Raw genomic sequence first — 22,685 nt, 5'->3', positions numbered from 1 at the left:
CTTTAACCTGTCTCCTCCCCTTCATCTACACTGATTGAAATGCATTTAACAAGTTGCATCAATAAGAGATCAAAGCCTTCGCCTGGATTCACCTGGTCAGTCCATATCACGAAGAGAGCAGGTGTTCATAATGTTTTGTACACTTAGTGTAGGCCCCTGGTCAAATGTCAGATATTATGTTCTAGTTTAGTAACTTACATATAACCCGCACACATGTATGTTACAAAACTAAAGAACAACCATTACATTCAGTGAGCCAACGCATCTTTACAGAGCTGCCCCTGATTGTCAATCAGCCAGTGAAAAACAACACAGAGTATGGAGGACAGTTTAAATGTAGTCCCGGGTCACACACACACACACTGGCCCCAATCACTGCTCTTATTGAGTTCTATGGGCCTGTAGTGAATCTGCGTCACATATGGCACCCATTTCCCCACATAATGCTGATAGGGCTCTGGTCAAAAGTATTACACTATATAGGGAATAAGGTGCCATTTAGGATAGGGCAGTCAGTGGAGGGGATAATAGCAAGGGCTGATTAGAATGAAAAGAAAAGGAATGCAAGGGGTATCTGCTGTGGTGTCAGGAGTTTGGGGTATATTGTGGAGGAGGAACAAGGACACTAAGGTCCTTCGGGCTTGGTAAAGGCTGATTAAGAGATGCCAGCTGTAAATGATGGCTTTTATGTCTCAACAGAGAGACTGGAGGAAGGTGGGTCTCTAAGGCCAGGGCTGGTGTTAGAGAATGGCTTCAAAGGCTTTATTAAGCTGTTTATGTGTACATTTTGCTGTGTCACAACTCACTTGTCTCAGAAAATGGGTGTCAGATAGCCTAAAGATTAAGAGCGTTGGGCCGGTAACTAAAAGGTTGCTGTTTGAATCCCCAGGCTGGCTAGGTGAAAAGATCTGTAGATATGCACTTAACCCTAATTACTCCTGTAAATCAATCTGGATAGGAGTATCTGTAACATTCATAAGAAGGACTACAATGTACAGTTAATTGTCCTAAAATTGACATATTTCTTGATTGAAATGGAGATGAAAAGCACCTCTGACTAGCTACAATTATGCAGTAACCTAAGCAATGCATGTAACTTTTGTCCTGGTATTCACACAAGAGATACTCCCTTGCAGCTGTTTGACAAATTGTAAAGTTTGCATCGGTTTAGCACACTGATTAAAGGTTGAGGTTAGCCTTATTTTTCATATCACGCTTTGGTAAGCTTCCATATAATCATTTTATTTAACACTTTCTCTCTCATTATCCCAGGTCTCCCAACAGTCTCAGAGTGCGTCACAAATGCCACAGTATTCCCTTAAGAGTGCACTACTTGATGCTGGTCAAAAGTAGTGAACTATTTAGGGAGTAGGGTACCATTTGGGATGCAAGCTGGGGCTCAAAGGACTTCTGTTTCTTCCTGTTCTTTATGGATCTCATTATTCACTGTTGACCATATGCTAATATGCATCCCAAATGGCACCCTGTTTCATATATAGTGCACTGCTTTTGACCAGAGCCCCATCAAAAGTAGTGCACTACATAGAGAATAGGAAACCATTTAGGATGCAGACCCAGTCTTCAGAGGCTGCCTGTGGTTGGTATTACCTGGCTGTGTGTAGCAGTGAAGTGAATTGCATGTAAAAACAGCTTTGTGAGTACAGATCCCATTCCCACTGCTGTGGTTTCTCTGCTGCTCTGTAATTCAGATGATAAACAAAGAGGCAAGAGCTCAGACTCGGTGAAAGGTCACTGATCTGAACTCAATCGTTCTAAGGATTATTCATAAATCTGATTTTATCACCTTTTTTTTTATCACTAACCACTTTGATGCATCTCTACAACTACTTGAATTGAACCATCTAATTTGTTGTTTTTGAGAATCCAAACGTGATATGAGTGTAACAGAAGGAATACCAGGAGAGATTTTGTGATTTTAAATTAGTGTGACAATTTATTTCCCTAAGTTTTGCCAAATGTATCTTGGCGACAAAAGCATTTCACAGAAATGACATACAATTATCACATGGACGGGGCCAATATGGCTATAAATAAATTGAATAAATAAAACATAGGGACAGAACAATGCAAACAAATTAATTATTATACAATATGTATAGAGAAATCTCAGACAGCAATAAATAGAACCAAATATAATCAGAAAACGCAAAAGTTCTAATGGATACCCATAAGATCATTTGGAAAGGTCTGTTGTCAAAAGTAGTGAAACTTAGTCAAACTGTGATAACGCCTGAAATCAATCAGCTGTGTTTCTTATGCCAGGTCATAGAGTCAATTCAATAAGTCTATGAGTTTGTGATCTTCTATGAATCCAATGTTTTCTTGAGAGAGCAGACACAAGAACCTTGGACAGGATACACTGTAGTAGCAACAGTGCTTCTGATGCTGTTGTGTAGCTGTCCCTCAAATCCAGTGATAATCAGAGGCATGCATAGAGTAAAGTTTCAGCCATTCAATTTATTAGCTATGATCTGAAGTTCTGTTTGAGGGTTGCTGCTGAAGTCCAAAGGTGTGTCAACAGTACACAGGAGTACAAGTGTCCATCTTTGTCTTTAGGATGTGGTGTCAATAAAGTTGACTCAAGTTCATTGCATTTCTCCTGCATGTGTCTCCAACCATCTGCATCTCTCTGACACTGCACCCACCATCACTGCCATTCACCCCCTTTAATGACCCACACCGTGACTGAGCCAACATGAGGTCCAGTAGCAGGCTTCCTGTGGAGTATCCAATGCATCTTGAGGGACCAAAGCATATGAGTCCCCAATGACAGGTGGATAGAGAGAGATAGGTGAATCTCTGCCCTCTCTGTGTGTGAGACAGAGTATGTGGACATATCCCTTCTCATCTCTCTTCTCGTGCCCTGTGTTGTTGTCCCACCATCAATTCCTCCAGCACCAAGCGAGCTTTGACTGTGGCCTGAAGAGCTGAGGGGGCCATTGCTTTTTGGTCTCTGTATTTCACCCTGGAGAGAAAAAGGAGAGACCCATTAGACACCAATGATTAGACTTAACTCAATTCAATACAACTGTATTTATCCCCTGAAGGGCTATAAAGACTGTTGAATTCAGGTGATGTTTATTTGCATACTAAAACCACAAGATTGGCCTGGCCTGTCAATCAGATGTAGGAACTTAATTTGGTCACCCCGTTGCAGGAGAACTTTCTTGCAATGCAATAAATGTAAACTTGCAGTGTATTTGAGGTTTAAAAGTCCACTTTGAAATTTCAGACTGTGTTTTCCCTTCACGAAAAATGTATATTTACTATAATCCACATAGAGTAATTCACATTTCATGTAGTTGCAGGATTATTTTCCTGCTGTAACAAACTGGCTCAAATTAAGATCCTACATATGTCTCGCCTGCAGGTTTCTTTTGACACATCAAACCTAAATGCTCAGCAATTTGCCATATATGTTTCCATTTTATGAATGTGAGCAGACACTGGCGCCTGACTGAGCGGGGGTAGGTTTCCAACCCTGATGCCACATGAGAAGAGCTGTGCCAGGTGAAGGCTCCATTACAGGGATCACTATGACATTTATGCAAGGGAAAGTGATACATGCCCTCATAGTCTGAGTGGGGAAATTCCATCACATAAATAAATTAGAGAAAGAAAACTGTTTCTTTCTTGTTTCTAAACTTTCACATTCTTACATTTCATATTTCAGTGAGACTCTCTCCCATAATATAATATACTATGCTTGAGGGCCAGCACTCTCTCAAATTACGTCTTTATATCCCCCTTTGATTATACAATGCCTGAGCTTCACAGCGGCACAGATCCTTCTACAGTTTTACCCACGGAGAAAGTATGCACTCTGCTAGATTACGTCTATCTTTCGTGAGGTTATAATTACAATGTCCATTTATTTAGCAAATAGACCTGTGGTATTCTCTTCTTACCTTTTAATCCTACTCGTTTTGGCTGCAAACTTGTGTTTGCACTGATGCCTCTCAGCACAGTCAGCGCCCACGGCGGGGTGGATCGCTGTGTCTGGCGTTACTGCTGCTGCAGCATATCTGAAGAAGAGCGAAAGTACACAAGACATGAACATAGAGTCAGTCGGGTTTCCATTAATCATATCGTTTCGAAACATTTAAGGGGGGGAAATAACAAGACGACGTGTAAACCTGTTCACACAGGTTACGGTGATTTGCATTGTTGACAGCTCAAATGAGAATCGAATTGAATAGATTGCCAAGATAAATAGAAAATGCGTTTTGAAATACCAAGCACGGGTGATTTATCATAAGCTACAATGTTGCAACATCCACATAGCAGTAGCAGAATGGAAAGCGCGTAATTACCCCAAATATTAGGCTAATAACATAATGTAATTTGACATGTTTTAACTAAAGTTATTGGGCTAATATTATATAACATGTTGTACCTCAGGTAAATGTCAAGCTGACAGAAGTTTGTACATGTGCTGTCATCTTCATGGACGCACTTGCAGCGAGGGTCCTGCTTGGAGATGGCGGGATTCTTGATGGCTCGCTTCTTTCTGGAAGCGTTGCCCAGACCGTAGGAAACCACGCGCCTAAAGAAATTAACGAAATTATTAGCCCACTGTAACCAAGCCAGTTACATTACATGTAACAATAGAATAGAAGAAATCAATTGTCGGTCAGAAAAGTGACTTACTCAGGCGTGTTGACCCATATGATGTCCAGGTGACAGAAGTAAACGCACTCCTTGTCCAGGAACGTCGCGCAGGAGCATCGCTTGTTCCTGATGTGGTGCACTGGCACCGGGGTGGCTGTTGTGGAAGCCGCTGTATCCTCTTCCATAGGAACGGATGAGACTGTGATGAAGAAAGTATGTTAATTACGTAAATTGAATACTATTATATTGAAAAACCTATGCCAGAAATTATAACATAAGATGCTATTGCATAGGCTATTGTCATTTATCGACTACGATCGCGCAGTTATTGTGTTGGATTCATTATGCTGCTTCGGGATTAAAGCGTGTAAAATATATGTATTGTTACCTAGCCTATTGTAGCCATTCATGTTAAAAAAGTGAATCAAATAATACTGAAAACACAAGATATTCAATAGTTGCTAAAACATGAGGCTCGTTTTGGAAGATCTTACCCGCATGTAAAATTCCAGAGTACATCATTGACAACATGGAGCAAAGTATTCTAAAATCCATTTTTTTATATTTCTTTAGTACAGTTAAAATAATCTTGTTCACAAAATGGAATATTCCCTTTTTAATGAAAAGGCTCCAAAAAGCCAGCAAAAAGCGACACGGTGCCAACTGCGTAGGTTCGCATACAAGGTACGTTCACAAAGGAGTGCAAAAGCATTCCACTTGCACGGTTCTGTCAGTGCCTCCACATGTGCACCTTCTGCCCTTTATATACTAAGCACTTACCACCTCCTCCCTCCCCCCTGCAGTCGCGTGTAAACAGTTTTGTCCTTTGACTTATTCGTAGACAATGCTGTTTGTTAATAATCACCGACAAGCAACGTGCAGCCCAAGATAAGAACTGTGGATGGAGACGCCGGGAGGCAGGCGGCGACGCGAGCCAAGTTTTGACCAAGGAAGTTCTGAAGACGTAAATGCACACATTTTACAGTAGATGGCGACCAAGTATCAATGTATTAGCTTTACAAACGCATCAGCTTTCTAAAACGTTTTAATTTCCATAGAATGTATAGTCAGGTCCATCATTTTTGGCACCCTTGATAAAAATGGGCGTCCCTGTTTTCAATACTCTAGCACTCTCCCCCTGCGAGGATAACTACACAGGCTTGATTGGAGAAATGGACTGACCTCTTCAATTCAAACCACAGGTTTTGAATTGGGGTTCAAGTTCGGTGACTGAGATGGACATTACAAAATGTTAATTTAGTTATAAAATAACATTTGTGTGTGTGTGTGTTGATTTTGAGTAGTGCTTCGAGTTATTGTCTTGCTGGAAGATCCACTTGTGGAAATTTGTTTGCCTCATGGCAGAGGCAACCAGGTTTTTGGCTAAAGTGGTAAAGTTAACAAGGGCCCCAGGACCAATGGAAGTGAAATAGCCCCATAACATCAAACATCCACCACCATATTTTACCTTAGGTATGAGGTAGGCCTACTTTTCTGAATATGCTTTTGTTTTTCAACGCCAAACCCACTACTGCTGTGCGTGACCAAAGAGCTCTATTTTCATGTCATCTGACGACAGCACCGGTTCCAATCCAAGTGCCGATTCTGTAATATCAAACTCCAAGCGGTGCAATGGGCAGATTACATGAGAATAGATATCTTCAGCCATGAACACATGTGGTGAGTTTGACTTTGAACATCTGACTTCCAGTGAGACAATAACCCAGGCACAAGGCCTAATCAAAATCTGACTTCCAGTGAGACAATAACCCAGGCACAAGGCCTAATCAAAATCTGACTTCCAGTGAGACAATAACCCAGGCACAAGGCCTAATCAAAATCTGACTTCCAGTGCGACAATAACCCAGGCACAAGGCCTGATCAAAATCTGACTTCCAGTGAGACAATAACCCAGGCACAAGGCCTAATCAGAATCTGACTTCCAGTGAGACAATAACCCAGGCACAAGGCCTAATCAGAATCTGACTTCCAGTGAGACAATAACCCAGGCACAAGGCCTAATCAAAATCTGACTTCCAGTGAGACAATAACCCAGGCACAAGGCCTAATCAAAATCTGACTTCCAGTGCGACAATAACCCAGGCACAAGGCCTGATCAAAATCTGACTTCCAGTGAGACAATAACCCAGGCACAAGGCCTAATCAGAATCTGACTTCCAGTGAGACAATAACCCAGGCACAAGGCCTAATCAGAATCTGACTTCCAGTGAGACAATAACCCAGGCACAAGGCCTAATCAAAATCCACAAAGAAATGCTTAATTGGACACAAAATACTTTTTTTGCAATGGCCATCTCTGTCTCCGGACTTGAACCCTATTGAAACCATGTGGTTTGAATTGAAAAGGGCAGTCCATAAGAGCAGATGAAGGATATCAAGGATCTGGAAAGATTCTGTATTGAAGTATTGTGTAACTCTTTCCCTGTCTGCCACTGCTCTTTGCTCAACAAAAATGTCCTGTGTGTCATCACAACTTTTGGAGATATTTTAACAAAACCATTTTGTGATAAATTGATTAATTTTTTTAATAAAAAAAAAAAGTTGTAGGTATATTCCAATGAAGTTAGATCTAGAATTGTTTTTTGAATATACACATAGGAAGGCCTTAAGATATATAATCCACTTGTTTTTTGAATATACACGTAGGAAGGCCTTAAGATATATAACCCACTTGCTTAGAGAGTAAATTGGGTCTAGGCCCCAGTCCATCAGGGATTTCTGTATGACCTATTTAATCTATACTAATATTTCGAACCAAAGTAGCTTGCCTTCTGCATAAAGACCCAAAACTGCAAGGAGAATGTAATATAAATAATGAGCCAACTTGACGCTATGTATTTGAAATACAGTATTACGCATGCATTACACACAACATAATGTCACAAAAAGTTACCTCTGATACATGGATTGGCCAAAATGGCGCCAAGTATATTTTCCCTCTGCCAAACTAAAGATGGTGTGAAAAGGTAGAGAGAGGCCCCGCCACAGCTGGGGAGTGCTATGCCATCTTTTTATTCAGGCTATACTGTCATTGTGGAAAACAGTGTTCATGGAAAGTGCTCTTGACACTCCTGTACACTTTATCATGCTTTCATTGATCCTTGTCCGGTCTGATTGTAGGCCTACTTTGCATACATTTATAAAGGTTAGCAACAAGATATTTGCAGTATGCCAACCTGTTTCTGCATGCTCATTTGAGTGTGGAAATTAAGGCAGTTAAAATGGCAATCTATTAGCAACATTTAGGCCAAATAAAGTAGATACATTAAAGAAATGATCAAAGAATGCAATTCATCTCAAGTGCTCTTTTGTAACCTTAGGCAAAGGCTGGTCCAAAAGTTGATGATTAATGATGACATACAGTGCCTTGCGAAAGTATTCGCCCCCCTTGGACTTTGACTTGGCCATTCTAACACCTGGATATGTTTATTTTTGAACCATTCCATTGTAGATTTTGCTTTATGTTTTTGATCATTGTCTTGTTGGAAGACAAATCTCCGTCCCAGTCTCAGGTCTTTTGCAGACTCCATCAGGTTTTCTTCCAGAATGGTCCTGTATTTGGCTCCATCCATCTTTCCATCAATTTTAACCATCTTCCCTGTCCCTGCTGAAGAAAAGCAGGCCCAAACCATGATGCTGCCACCACCATGTTTGACAGTGGGGATGGTGTGTTCAGGGTGATGGGCTGTGTTGCTTTTACGCCAAACATAACGTTTTGCATTGTTGCCAAAAAGTTACATTTTGGTTTCATCTGACCAGAGCACCTTCTTCCACATGTTTGGTGTGTCTCCCAAGTGGCTTGTGGCAAACTTTAAACAACACTTTTTATGGATATCTTTAAGAAATGGCTTTCTTCTTGCCACTCTTCCATAAAGGCCAGATTTGTGCAATATACGACTGATTGTTGTCCTATGGACAGAGTCTCCCACCTCAGCTGTAGATCTCTGCAGTTAATCCAGAGTGATCATGGGCCTCTTGGCTGCATCTCTGATCAGTCTTCTCCTTGTATGAGCTGAAAGTTTAGAGGGACGGCCAGGTCTTGGTAGATTTGCAGTGGTCTGATACTCCTTCCATTCAATATTATCGCTTGCACAGTGCTCCTTGGGATGTTTAAAGCTTGGGAAATATTTTTGTATCCAAATCCGGCTTTAAACTTCTTCACAGCAGTATCTCGGACCTGCCTGTTGTGTTCCTTGTTCTTCATGATGCTCTCTGCGCTTTTAACGGACCTCTGAGACTATCACAGTGCAGGTGCATTTATACGGAGACTTGATTACACACAGGTGGATTGTATTTATCATCATTAGTCATTTAGGTCAACATTGGATCATTCAGAGATCCTCACTGAACTTCTGGAGAGAGTTTACTGCACTGAAAGTAAAGGGGCTGAATAATTTTGCACGCCCAATTTTTCAGTTTTTGATTTGTTAAAAAAGTTTTAAATATCCAATAAATGTCGTTCCACTTCATGATTGTGTCCCACTTGTTGTTGATTCTTCACAAAAAAATACAGTTTTATATCTTTATGGTTGAAGCCTGAAATGTGGCAAAAGGTCGCAAAGTTCAAGGGGGCCGAATACTTTCGCAAGGCACTGTATGTAGCTCCAACTCCAAAAAGTTCTGGGACACTGTGAAGTCCATGGAGAACAAGAGCACCTCCTCCCAGCTGCCCACTGCACTGAGGCTAGGTAACACGGTCACCACCGATAAATCCATGATTATCGAAAACTTCAACAAGCGTTTCTCAACGGCTGGCCATGCCTTCCGCCTGGCTACTCCAACCTCGGCCAACAGCTCCGCCCCCCCCGCAGCTACTCGCCCAAGCCTCTCCAGGCTCTCCTTTACCCAAATCCAGATAGCAGATGTTCTGAAAGAGCTGCAAAACCTGGACCCGTACAAATCAGCTGGGCTTGACAATCTGGACCCTCTATTTCTGAAACTATCCGCCGCCATTGTCGCAACCCCTATTACCAGCCTGTTCCTCTTCAAAGGGGGAGACACCCTGGACCCAAACTGTTACAGACCTATATCCATCCTGCCCTGCCTATCTAAGGTCTTCAAAAGCCAAGTCAACAAACAGGTCACTGACCATCTCAAATCCCACCGTACCTTCTCCGCTGTGCAATCTGGTTTCCGAGCCGGTCACGGGTGCACCTCAGCCACGCTCAAGGTACTAAACGATATCATAACCGCCATCGATAAAAGACAGTACTGTGCAGCCATCTTCATCGACCTTGCCAAGGCTTTCGACTCTGTCAATCACCATATTCTTATCGGCAGACTCAGTAGCCTCGGTTTTTCTGATGACTGCCTTGCCTGGTTCACCAACTACTTTGCAGACAGAGTTCAGTGTGTCAAATCGGAGGGCATGCTGTCCGGTCCTCTGGCAGTCTCTATGGGGGTGCCACAGGGTTAAATTCTCGGGACGACTCTTTTCTCTGTATATATCAATGATGTTGCTCTTGCTGCGGGCGATTCCCTGATCCACCTCTACGCAGATGACACCATTCTATATACTTCCGGCCCGTCCTTGGACACTGTGCTATCTAACCTCCAAACGAGCTTCAATGCCATACAACACTCCTTCCGTGGCCTCCAACTGCTCTTAAACGCTAGTAAAACCAAATGCATGCTTTTCAACCGTTCGCTGCCTGCACCCGCACGCCTGACTAGCATCATCACGCTGGATGGTTCCGACCTTGAATATGTGACCTATAAGTACCTAGGTGTCTGGCTAGACTGTAAACTCTCCTTCCAGACTCATATCAAACATCTCCAATCGAAAATCAAATCTAGAGTCGGCTTTCTATTCCGCAACAAAGCCTCCTTCACTCACGCCGCCAAACTTACCCTAGTAAAACTGACTATCCTACCGATCCTCGACTTCGGCGATGTCATCTACAAAATTGCTTCCAACACTCTACTCAGCAAACTGGATGCAGTTTATCACAGTGCCATCCGTTTTGTCACTAAAGCACCTTATACCACCCACCACTGCGACTTGTATGCTCTAGTCGGCTGGCCCTCGCTACATATTCGTCGCCAGACCCACTGGCTCCAGGTCATCTACAAGTCCATGCTAGGTAAAGCTCCGCCTTATCTCAGTTCACTGGTCACGATGGCAACACCCACCCGTAACACGCGCTCCAGCAGGTGTATCTCACTGATCATCCCTAAAGCCAATACCTCATTTGGCCGCCTTTCGTTCCAGTTCTCTGCTGCCTGTGACTGGAACGAAACGAATTGAATTATCTCCCTCACCAACTTCAAACATCTGCTATCTGAGCAGCTAACCGATCGCTGCAGCTGTACATAGTCTATCGGTAAATAGCCCACCCATTTTTACCTACCTCATCCCCATACTGTTTTTATTTATTTTCTTTTCTGCTCTTTTGCACACCAATATCTCTACCCGTACATGACCATCTGATCATTTATCACTCCAGTGTTAATCTGCAAAATTGTAATTATTCGCCTACCTCCTCATGCCTTTTGCACACAATGTATATAGACTCTCCTTTTTTCTACTGTATTATTGACTTGTTAATTGTTTTTTCCATGTGTAACACTGTGTTGTCTGTTCACACTGCTATGCTTTATCTTGGCCAGGTCGCAGTTGCAAATGAGAACTTGGTCTCAACTAGCCTACCGGGTTAAATAAAGGTGAAATAAAATAAAAATAAAAACATAATCACCATCTATGCCATTTAGTCGGTGCATTTATGCAAAGCAACTTAGTCATGCATGCATACATTTTTTTGCCTATGTCTGCTCCTGGGAATTGAACCCACTATCCTTGCATTGCAAGATCCATGCTCTACCACCTGAGCTACATTTAATCCCAATTTGAACAGCCCTATGGAAGGCTTTGGTAGCAAATTTGACTGTTGTAAACTATTTGATGGGGGATCGAGCTACACATTTACTAATGATGGAAAGTGACGGGGGTACAAAGCGGTGCAATGTGGAAAAACTTAAAAGTAAAACATTCTGAGTCAAACAGTTCTGACGGGCCTAATCAAGGGCCTGGTGTTAGACAGTTTCCATTGGCCAAGGAACAGCTTGTGCTAATGGCTACAGGACAGGACAGCCTGTCTGGCTCCTTTCCAGCCAGGACATCAGGCTATGATGCAGGGAGCAGAGCCTCAGTTTCCTATTCATAAGAGCCCTATAAAGCAGCTTCTTTCAGCCTTATTATAGGCGCCATCTCAAAGGGCTTTGGAGTAGACCTAGCATAACAGACCATGAAGCTGCTTTGGGGTTGCACAAACAAGGTAGGCTCTGAAAGTAAAAAGGCTACGGATAACCCTCACTCTCTCCATGTCTCTGATTTGGTGGGTATTCTAACTTGGCAACATTCTTCCCACCCGCTCCACTACACTACACCCACGGCTCTAACAGGAAGGGCTATTGCCCTCTAGGCGTCTCTGTTGCCTCATCCCAGGATCCACCTCAGGCCCCAACAACTACTAACTAACTGAATAACAGAGGCAGACTCTCTCTCTCTCTCAAACCCTGATAGGCAGATAAGTCACCATCTACATCCCAAACGGCACCCTATTCTCTACATCGGGTCAACAGGGCTCTGGTCAAAAGTAGTGCACTATGTAGGGAATAGGGTGCCATTTGGGACGAATACACAGTTTAACTAGAGTAATGAGGAGTCTTACTGTAAAAACTCTTGAGATGAGCAATACGTTCTCTTCCTCACTGATGTTCACTCTCTCTCTGGTCTAGTGTGATAGAGGTCTGATTGCATTTGTTTGGTCAGTGCCCTCCGAGAGCATTCCTGATGAAAATGGCTCTTTCCCACGGAATATGAAATCCACTATAAGGCTGATTGTGAAATGATGTAGAGCATTGGGGAACCGTGGCGTTGAAAAAGCTCATGTTTTTGTTTTTAATCCGTGAACTTTTGCTGCATGTGAGATAAAATGTTGTACATAAGATCAAGAAAAAGGCTTTTGTCATATGTGGTCCAGAACTCTAGTCCATCTTCTAAACAGTATGACATTTTATTAAATGTGAAAACTTAGGTGCATCTGAGACAAAAAACTTGAATACCATTTGTACATTTGTAAACAAGGTTTTACTGATACAGTTGATAATAATATTGATACCGCAATGTAAAGCTACCATATTACACATACCTATGGATTTATGAATAATCATGGGCACTAAATGGAATATAATAAATAGTTGAACACAACATCTGTACACAGAAACAATGCCCCAAATTCATAGAAATGTACATATACCAGTACAACACATTTATTTTTTCCAGAAATTTACGATTGACATAAAACCTTCCAAAATAAAATTGTTATCCTCTATTTTCACTTCCATGTCATCGAAATAAACACAAGCCATTGCTGAATTTTTAAGGTATTATTTACAGGTTCCTAAAACAAGTAACTCCAAAAAGGCACAATTGTCTATACAACATGTACAAAAAGATATTGTCTGGAGCTGACAAATTTTTTAAAAAGAAAAACGATTGGTCATCATTATCATCATCATCATAATAATAATTATCATTTATGATTGCACATACAATATGAATGTCAGAAACTGTGCTTTGAAAGGTGATTTGCAGAGTAACAAACCCACCCTGAAGTGTTTTCAGTCTTAGAAAGTGACAAGCATTACAAAAAGAGAACAAAGAAAGAGCTTTTCGATAGGTAGCCTGGTAACCCAGATTGAATGCTGCGATCACCATTGTAAGCTCAGCATTCGGTTTGATTTGACCAGGCTATTCGACTGGGGGTTTCAGGTGGCGATGACCAGTCGGTCCTCGTCATCGCTTGATGCTGAGTCATCGATAAAGTCTTCCGTCACCTGCTGCCGTGACAGCATCGACTGCCTCCGAGGCATGACAGGCTCACTGGCTCCCCCTGCCCGCTCAACAACCCCCTCAGCAGCTGGAGCCGGGGAGGGTTGTGGTAGAGATGTTATAACCCTCCCTTCCTTCCCGGGAGTCTGCGTGTGATCAGAGCCTCCGGAGCTCCTGTGCCCAGAGCTGCTGGGTCTGCTGCCCGATGATGTCATTTCCTGGGCGGGACTTCCTCTCATGGTGGCAGTGGGAAGGGATGATGCAGCAGATGGACAGCTGACCAAGGGTCCTAGTTCAGTCTGAGAGGAGAGTCGGGTGGCCCCTTGGGCCTCAGGGCTGCCCTTCCTCTCAGAGGGTCCAGGGAGGGGACTGAGGGCGGAGAGAGGGCTGAGCGAGGGGATGAGTGCGGGCAGGGCAATGTTGAGGATCTGCAGGCCGGGGATGGGTGTGTGGTGGGTGTGGTGATGGTGGGGGCCCGTGCTGCTCTGGGAGCTGGGGCTGGCAGTCAGGGCCTGCAGGCCCATGGTGGCGTTGAGCGTCAGGCCGTGCTGGGACAGCAGCTGAGTGGAGGTCAGGCCTCCTGAGCTGGTCAGTCCCATGACGTTGAGGGTCTCCAGACCCATGGACTGCAGCGTCTGCTGGGAGGCCCCAAGGGCCTGAAGTCCGGTGACCTGCCCAAGGGGGAAGCAGGGCATGATACTGCTGATGGGCTCCTGAACCACCAGGGGCTGGTTGGTGGGGGTCAAGGCAGAGCCCTCAGGCTGGGGGGAGTTAGAGAATTTGGGGAACGGGAGTGGACTGGTATTCCGGTGGATGACACTCACTGCAGGGATGGTGAGCTGGACAGTGCCAGCCTGGATGGGCACGAAGGTGGAGTAGGCTGGCAGGCCAGCTGGCACCAGCTGGATGCCCCCCACGGGGACCATGCTGTAGGAAGAGCAAGAGGGCTGCTGGGAGTGCAGAGGCAGGTGACTGAAGAGGTGCATGTGTCCCCCCTGTGTGGCCCCTGATCCTTGGGTCGGGCCCTGGGAGGGAAAGTGCCAGGGGCTGTAGGAGGAAGTCTGGGGGGTGAAAGAGGCGGTCTGAGTGCTGACGTCTGTCCCGAAAGGGACACCTGGCTCACTCGTTGGTAGGGTGGGAGGAGCCAAAGAGTCATCCTGGGAAACAGCAAACATTTATAAAATGAGTAATTATGACCTTTACATACTCTACATGTCTTATCACTGGAAACAGGACAAACACTGAAAATACTCCCCATATCTTTTCACAGGAAAAACTCAGTGAAGACATGAGAAGATCATCTGTTACTAGAAAACAAGCCTTCTAACAAGCTGCCCATCAGAAATGTATTCACCTTTTCAAGCATTCAGAGCAACTTTGCTGAAGTGTCTCACATGCGGGATTCAAAGGAAAAGAGTTTGGGTATGAAAGTGCAGAGAGACAGGGACAGAGGGATGGAGGGAGGGATGGAGAGAGAGAGGATGGGATGAGGAAAACATGGTGGGTCTCACCTGGCCGAGCTTGAAGCAGCCCTTGCCTGGTACGGGGGGACTAGGGGGCACGTCAACATCGGGGTAGTCGATGGACATCTGCCTGCACGGCGAGACAGGGCTCATCATGTGCACCGACTCAGTGTCGGAGGTGTGGGGGGGTGGGGAGTAGGGTAGGGGGCCAGGGCTTGAGCACCCTCCGGAGATTGACATCTGCTTGACCAGGGAGACGGGGCTCAGCATGGGCACGGACTCTGTGTCTGAGGCGTGGTGGGTGTGGTGGGTGTGGGAGTCGGATGCGGGGAGCTGGGGGAGGGACAGGGGAGCTGGGTGGTGGTGGTGGATGGACATCTGAGCCAGGAGGGAGCTGGGAGGGAGCTCAGCCTGGAGGGAGGAGGGTATGTGCTGGGGGCTGGCCGAGACCGAGGGGTTGGTGGACAGGCCCGACTCAGCCTGGCTGTCCTCTTCCTCTTCTTCATTGTCATCATCGTTGTCATCGTCAGCGCCCTCCGAGTCTTCTCCGTCTGAATCTGGGCGGTCTGTACTGCCAACCTGGCTATGGTCTCCTGGGGTAGAGAGATAGAGGGCACTTAGTATACGAGACAGCAGTGTCAATATGTTCAACTATTAACCAACATTGACACAGTCATATGGGGGCCTTGGAAATCCTATATCTGGCACTGCTTCTATATCCCACTCCTAAAGTAAGAAAACTTGGCAATGAATAGCATTAAGATTGAGTACACAATGAGTGCACAATGAGTGCATCCAAAAGGGTATAGGTCCCTGGTCAAAAGTATAGCACTATATAGGGAATAGGGTGCCATTTGGGATGCAACCTAGCATTGAAGGAGACAGAAGGAGAAAAACAAATATCCTATCGGCCTGGGACCATAGAAAGCCTTTTAGCCTCTGCCTCTCCCTCTCTCTTTCTAAAATTAGACGCAGCAATTTCCCTTCTAAACACTGCCTGTGCACGCCGCCCACGTGTACTCCCAGTTAACTGATAAAGAAGCTACATTTAGAATGTCTAATTAGAAACCTAGCAGTGGCATCATGGCTATTGATTGGCATGGCTACACTACGCAGACAGGGAATCGGCATTTCATAGCTGTGTGAAGTCACTTTCGGGAACTAAAGGAAAGGGTGATTCTGTTGTTAGAATCCATATGAGATTGGTGTAAACCTTCCAAATCAAATTCCCATTTTGTGTTATAAACACAGGCTTCAATCTGAATGCTAGTGCACCCCAGTTTAGCTATGGGATCTGTGTGGATTAAGAGTTCTGATACTGAAAGTGAAAAAACACAAATATTACTACAAATCTGTACTATCCCTTTGAACTAAGAGGAATACGTTAATTCCTGTTGGTTGATGCTCTCTTTCAAACCTGTGATGAACTGACTTTATAACAGCTATCCTATCACATACGTCAGTACACCTGTGTTCAGAGATGGGCAGAATTTATGTTACATGTATTTAAAATATATATTTAAAGTACTATTTAGTATTTTGTCATTTATATTACAATGGGCTGAACTACACTCCAATTTATTTTGTAACAAGATCATTTGGGAGCTGTAATTTGTATTTTCAAAATACAAAATACTTTTCTACACTATTTTTTATAGCGGTTCACCATATTGTGACCCCCTTTCACCCTGCATTGTTATCAGAAGTCTGATGACACTATGGCGTGATAAGAATGTCTGCTAAATGAACTAAATATAAATGTATATGTAAAAATATACAATTGCAAAGCATTCTGAGTATTATTCTAATGAGCTCTGCCCCAAAACAAGGCCAATAATAATACCCAGTGTGCTTTGCAGTTCATTTTTGTATGTTCATTTTCACATGTACATTTTGGTCATTTAGCAGACACTCTTATCCAGAGTGACTTATAGTCAGTCCATTCAACTAAGGTAGATGAACAACAACATATCACAGTCATAGCAAGTAAAACAGTTCTGTAACCATTACAGCGAATGTTGTTGATGTTCGGGCCGCCTAATTGCAAATGTATTTCTGTATTTTAAAATGCAAAATACATGTATTTTAATTAAAGTATGATGTAGTTTATTTTGATACATTAATATTTATGGTATTTTGTAAATATATTCTAACATTTTTGCCCATCATTGCCTGTGTGTATTACAGATCTGTGGTGAATTCATTTTTAAAATAGCCAGCACATAGGGGCCCTACGACAGCGGGTCGATGCTGAAACGTGAAGTACCTGAGTCCTCTGTATCATGGTCCTCGAGGCCTGCAGACACCCCCATCTCCATGCACTTCTTACTGTGAGCCTTGGACTTCATATGCTTGGTCAGATTCCCTGTAAGAGGAGATTTAAGTTTTAAATGGAAACATCAATGCATAGCAGCAATATAAAAATGAGGTGCTCTTTACAAGTGGAGGACCATTCTGAAATAAAAACCAAACATCACATCATAACCACATAATTTATTTTTTTGAGAAAGAAGGCCACAAGTTTGTTAAGGTGGGACAAGCTTACACACCACAGGAGGAGCTTACGTAAGTCTGAGAGCACTGACATGTGCCCCAAATGACAGCCTATTCCCTACATAGTGCACCACTTTTAACGAGGGCCGATAGGGTCTGGTCAAAACTGGTGCACTACATAGGGAATAGGGTGCCATTTTAGATTGTGCCACCATCTCTAGGCAGGCTGCATGTAATGGGTGAGTAATTGATAAATAAATGTTTTTAAAGGAACGTGGGATGATGCTCTGACACCGAGTACTGTTCTGCAGTGCCGCGTGGGTAGACAGGTTCGAGAATGGTGAATCATCCTGCCTCTTTTAGAAGACAGAGAGAGAGACAAAGTCTTCAAAACCATCAAGGCTTCTAACAGGAAAAAGATTAGAGCGAAACTCAGTTATGTGCTATTGAAAGTAAAAAGGGCCTTAAAAAGTAGAAACAAAGGAATTAAATGCAATATCTGGCAGGCAATTCATGTCTGCCCACACATGTCATTTAAGATTTGTTATCCTGTCATTTGATTGAACATTATGTTATTGGCCTCACAATTCTTGTTTTCTTGCCCAAAGAAATATGACAATATGACTGTTTTCTGTGCACATCCCTTATGACACCAAAGCCTGTCACAGCCAGCAGCTACTGCTAGGCATTATTTGTAACTCAAGATAGCTATTTGCTTATCTACAGGGCTGGAGTTAATTCAGATTGAAAGCAGTCTATTCAGGAAGTACACTACGGGTCCAAAGATTTAGAAGTACTACTCGTTCAACGTGTTTTCTTTATTTGTACTATTTTCTACATTGTAGAATAATAGTGAAGTCATCAAAACCACAAAATAACAAATATGGAATCATGTAGTAACCAAAAATGTGTTAAACAAATCAAAATACATTTTATATATTTGAGTTTCTTCAAATAGCCACCCTTTGCCTTGATGACAGAATGCTCTCTTGGCATTCTCTCAACCAGATTCACCTGGAATGCTTTTCCAACAGTCTTGGAGTTCCCACATATACTGAACTCTTGTTGGCTGCTTTTCCTCCACTCTGCGGTCCGACTCATCCCAAACCATCTCAATTTGGTTGAGGTTGGGTGATTGTGGAGGCAAGGTCATCTGATGCAGCACTCCACCACTCTCCTTCTTGGTAAAATAGCCCTTACACAGCCTGGAGTTGTGTTGGGTCATTGTCCTGTTGAAAAACAAATGATAGTGGAACTAAGCCCAAACCAGATGGGATGGCATATCGCTGCAGAATGCTGTGGTAGCCATGCTGGTTAACTGTGCCTTGAATTCTAAATAAATCACAGACAGTGTCACCAGCAAAGCACCCCCACACCATAACACCTCCTCCTCCAGGATTTATGGTGGGAAATACACACATCTGTTCACCCACACCGCGTCTCACAAAGACACGGCAGTTGGAACCAAAAATCGCCAATTTGGACTCCAGACCAAAGGACACCGGTCCAATGCTCGTTTTTCTTGGCCCAAGCAATTCTCATCTTCTTTTTGGTGTCCTTTAGTAGCGGTTTCTTTGCAGTAATTCAACCATGAAGGTCTGATTCACACAGTCTCCTCTGAACAGTTGATGTTGACATGTGTCTGTTACTTGAACTCTGAAGCATTTATTTGGGATGCAATCTGAGGTGCAGTTAACGCCATCTTGGAGTTCTAGGTGCAGTTAACTCTTGTCCTCTGCAGCAGAAGTAACTCTGGGTCTTCCATTCCTGTGGCCGTCCTCATGAGAGCCAGTTTCATCACAGCGCTTGATGGTTTTTGAGACGGCACTTGAAGAAACTTCAAAGTTCTTGAAATGTTCCTGGATTGACTGACCTTCATGTCTTAAAGTAATGATGGACTGTCATTTCTCTTTGCTTATTTAAGCTGTTCTTGCCATAATATGGACTTGGTCTTCTACCAAATTGGGCTTTCTTCCGTATACCCCCCTACCTTGTCACAACACAACTGATTGGGTCAAACGCATTAAGAAGGAAATAAATTCCACAAATTAACAAGGCACACCTGTTAATTGAAATGAATTCCAGGTGATTACCTCATGAAGCTGGTTGAGAGAATGCCTAGAGTGTGCATAGCTGTCATCAAGGCAACGGGTGGATATTTGAAGAATCTCAAATATAAAATATATTTTGATTTGTTTAACACTTTTTAGTTACTACATGATTCCATAAGTGTTATTTCATAGTTTTGATGTCTTCACTATTATTCTACAATGTAGAAAATAGTAAAAATAAAGAAAAACCTTTGAATGAGTAGGTGTCTGAAAATGTTTGACCGGTAGTGTCACTTTTAATACAAAAATACAAAATGAAAAACAGCATCAATGACTTCTCAATAAACTAAGGAGTATAAGATATTTATTGGAAAAGTTTTTCAATTTTTGAATATTAAATTACTGACTGCCTTCAATTTGAATTGATCCCAGACCTGTAGATAAGCAAATAGCTATCTTGAGTTACAAATAATGTTAACACATTACGATATATATTATACGTACCTTATAATAATTCGTTTTAAGATATTACTGATTTATAAATCTGTAATAAACACCTGTAACCCATTGGTTAATTTATTGTAAACCAACGGTATATAAGGTGTACCTTACATATTAAGATAAAACCCTTTTATGTATAGCAGGCGTAAGTGAGTTCTGAATTTTTTTTGATGATCAAATAAAAATGTAACATCTTGAGTTACAAATAATGGAAACACTTGACATAATGTTACACATTATAAATGGTTTATAAATAATACACATTGTAAAAAAAAAGATGAGTTTACAGTTATTATTATTATGAATTGTTAGGATTATAATTTATTAAATGCTTATAGATAATTAATAACAGCAATAACACGTTGATTAATTTATTATAAACCAAACCATGCTACTGGTATAATTAAGCAATAAGGCCTGTGGGGTTGTGGTATATGGCCAATACACCACGGCTAAGGGCTGTTTTTAAGCACGAGCCAACTCGGCGTGCCTGGACACAGTCCTTAGCCGTGGTGCATTGGCCATGTATCACAAACCCCTGAGGAGCCTTACTGCCTTACTGCTATTAATTCATAAAAAATCCAAATAACTTCACAGATCTTCATTGTAAAGGGTTTAAACATTGTTTCTGATGTTTGTTCAATGAACCATAAACAATTAATGAACATGCACATGTGCAACGGTCGTTAAGACACTAACAGCTTACAGACGGTAAGCAATTAAGGTCACAGTTATGAAAACTTAGGACACTAAAGAGGCCTTTCTACGGACTCTGAAAAACACCAAAAGAAAGATGCCCAGTGTTCCTGCTCATCTGCGTGAATGTGCCTTAGACATGCTGCAAGGAGGCATGAGAACTGCAGATGTGGCAGGGCTATAAATTGCAATGTCAGTACTGTGAGACGCCTAAGACAGTGCTACAGGGAGACAGGACGGAGAGCTGATCGTCCTCGCAGTGGCAGACCACGTGTAACAACACCTACACAGGATCAGTACATCCTAACATCACACCTGCAGGACAGGTACAGAATGGCAACAATAACTGCCCGAGTTATATCAGGAACACACAATCGCTCCATCAGTGCTCAGACTGTCCGCAATAGGCTGAGAGAGGCTGGACTGAGGGCTTGTAGGCATGTTGTAAGGCAGGTCCTTACCAGACATCACCGGCAGCAACGTCGCATATGGGCACAAACCCACCGTCGCTGGACCAGACAGGACTGGCTTAAAGTGCTCTTCACTGACGAGTCGCGGTTTTGTCTCACCAGGGGTGATGGTCGGATTTATGTTTATCGTTGAAGGAATGAGCGTTACACCGAGGCCTGTACTCTGGAGCGGGATCGATTTAGAGGTCGAGGGTCCGTCATTGTCTGGGGCAGTGTGTCACAGCATCATCGGACTGAGCTTGTTGTCATTGCAGGCAATCTCAATGCTGTGTTACAATGCTGCGTTACAGGGAAGGCATCCCTCCTCCCCCATGTGGTACCCTTCTTGCAGGCTCATCCTGACATGACCCTCCAGCATGACAATACCACCAGCCATACTGCTTGTTCTGTGCGTGATTTCCTGCAAGACAAGAATATCAGTGTTCTGCCAGCGAAGAGCCCGGGTCTCAAACCATTGAGCATGTCTGGGACCTGTTGGATCGGAGGTTGAGGGCTAGGGCCATTACCCCAGAAATGTCCAGGAACTTGCAGGTGCCTTGGTGGAAGAGTGGGGTAACATCTCACCGCAAGAACTGGCAAGAACTTGCAGTCCAATTAAGAGGATATGCACTGCAGTACTTAATGCAGCTGGTGGCCACACCAGATACGGACAGTTACTTTTGATTTTGACCCCCCCTTTGTTCAATGACACATTATTCCATTTCTGTTAGTCATATGTCTGTGGAACTTGTTCAGTTTATGTCTCAGTTATTGAATGTTGTTATATTCATACAAATATTTACACATTTTAAGTTTGCTGAAAATAAACGCAATTGACAGTAAGCACGTTTCTGTTTTTGCTCAGTTTATAAACTGGTTACCAATGTCATTAGAGCAGGAAAAAAAAAGATGTTTTGTCATACGGTCTGATATACCATGGCTTTCAGACAATCAGAAACCTCCCAGTTTATTATGTAAAATATACATTACGTTATAATATAACTTGTATTTATAAAGGGTTTATAAGCAGTTTACAGATATAACAGCTATTGATTAATTTATTAGAAACCAAACCACGCTACTGCTGCGGCAAGCTCTGACCTTTAGTCTTGAAGGAGAAGTTGCAGTGGGTGCAGTGATAGGGCCGTACATCAGAGTGGGTGCGGATGTGTTTACGCAGCATGCTGGGCTTCTTGCAGCGGATCCCACACTCCTCACAGATGTATTTACCACGACCACGCCCACGCACATAGACATAGTCCTCGTTAGATTTGAATCTGCGGGGTTCACAAGAAGGTGAAAAACAATAAGTGCATACACCCAACATGACTGAATCCTTAATCCAATAACTGAATCCAATAACTAATCAAATTGAAGGGACAATGAAAATATTTATATTACGGTTAAGACACCTACCCTCCATCAAATATTTTGACCCTCCGTGGCTCTATTTTGGATGAGGAAGAATCCTTGTCTGACTCGCTGCTCACCTGACTCTCAGGTTGCACTTTGCTGTTATTCTCAGTTTTCTGAGGCTTTAGGACCT

The 22,685-nt window shown here is 43.0% G+C and overlaps 2 protein-coding genes across 9 annotated transcripts in view; both read right to left on the bottom strand.

The window, feature by feature from the left end:
• Positions 1-1,926: 1,926 nt before the first annotated feature.
• edn1 (endothelin 1) lies at positions 1,927-5,541 on the bottom strand. Its single transcript, XM_021560103.3, has 5 exons — positions 5,127-5,541; positions 4,672-4,831; positions 4,418-4,567; positions 3,930-4,046; positions 1,927-2,986 (listed from the first exon to the last, which is right to left on the bottom strand). The coding sequence occupies exons 1-5, from the start codon at positions 5,185-5,187 to the stop codon at positions 2,866-2,868; spliced, it is 609 nt and encodes a 202-aa protein (XP_021415778.2). The 5' UTR covers positions 5,188-5,541; the 3' UTR covers positions 1,927-2,865.
• A 7,178-nt stretch (positions 5,542-12,719) lies between these two features.
• hivep1 (HIVEP zinc finger 1) overlaps positions 12,720-22,685 on the bottom strand; it is an 85,838-nt gene continuing 75,872 nt past the window's right edge. For all 8 annotated transcript variants that reach the window (XM_021560097.3, XM_090227808.1, XM_021560095.3 and 5 more), the window contains 5 exons: positions 22,556-22,683; positions 22,241-22,416; positions 17,216-17,314; positions 14,998-15,542; positions 12,720-14,643 (listed from right to left, as the gene is read on the bottom strand). In XM_021560097.3, coding sequence (XP_021415772.3) covers positions 13,423-14,643; positions 14,998-15,542; positions 17,216-17,314; positions 22,241-22,416; positions 22,556-22,683 — 2,169 coding nt within the window. In that variant the 3' untranslated portion in view covers positions 12,720-13,422. The remainder of the gene's footprint in view (positions 14,644-14,997; positions 15,543-17,215; positions 17,315-22,240; positions 22,417-22,555; positions 22,684-22,685) is intronic.

This window comes from Oncorhynchus mykiss, chromosome 30 (assembly GCF_057628025.1).
Source record: "Oncorhynchus mykiss isolate SJ-2025 chromosome 30, ASM5762802v1, whole genome shotgun sequence".
Taxonomy (NCBI): domain Eukaryota; kingdom Metazoa; phylum Chordata; class Actinopteri; order Salmoniformes; family Salmonidae; genus Oncorhynchus; species Oncorhynchus mykiss.
This window is presented reverse-complemented; position numbering and strand designations above follow the sequence as displayed.

Excerpts from the sequence above, each read along its gene's own strand:
- edn1 (XM_021560103.3), bottom strand. The coding sequence starts at position 5,187 with ATGGATTTTAGAATACTTTGCTCCATGTTGTCAATGATGTACTCTGGA. Across the intron at positions 4,832-5,126 it reads CTCTGGAATTTTACATGCGG|TCTCATCCGTTCCTATGGAA; the intron begins GTAAGATCTTCC and ends TCTTCATCACAG. Across the intron at positions 4,047-4,417 it reads CAGCTTGACATTTACCTGAG|ATATGCTGCAGCAGCAGTAA; the intron begins GTACAACATGTT and ends GCTCTTCTTCAG.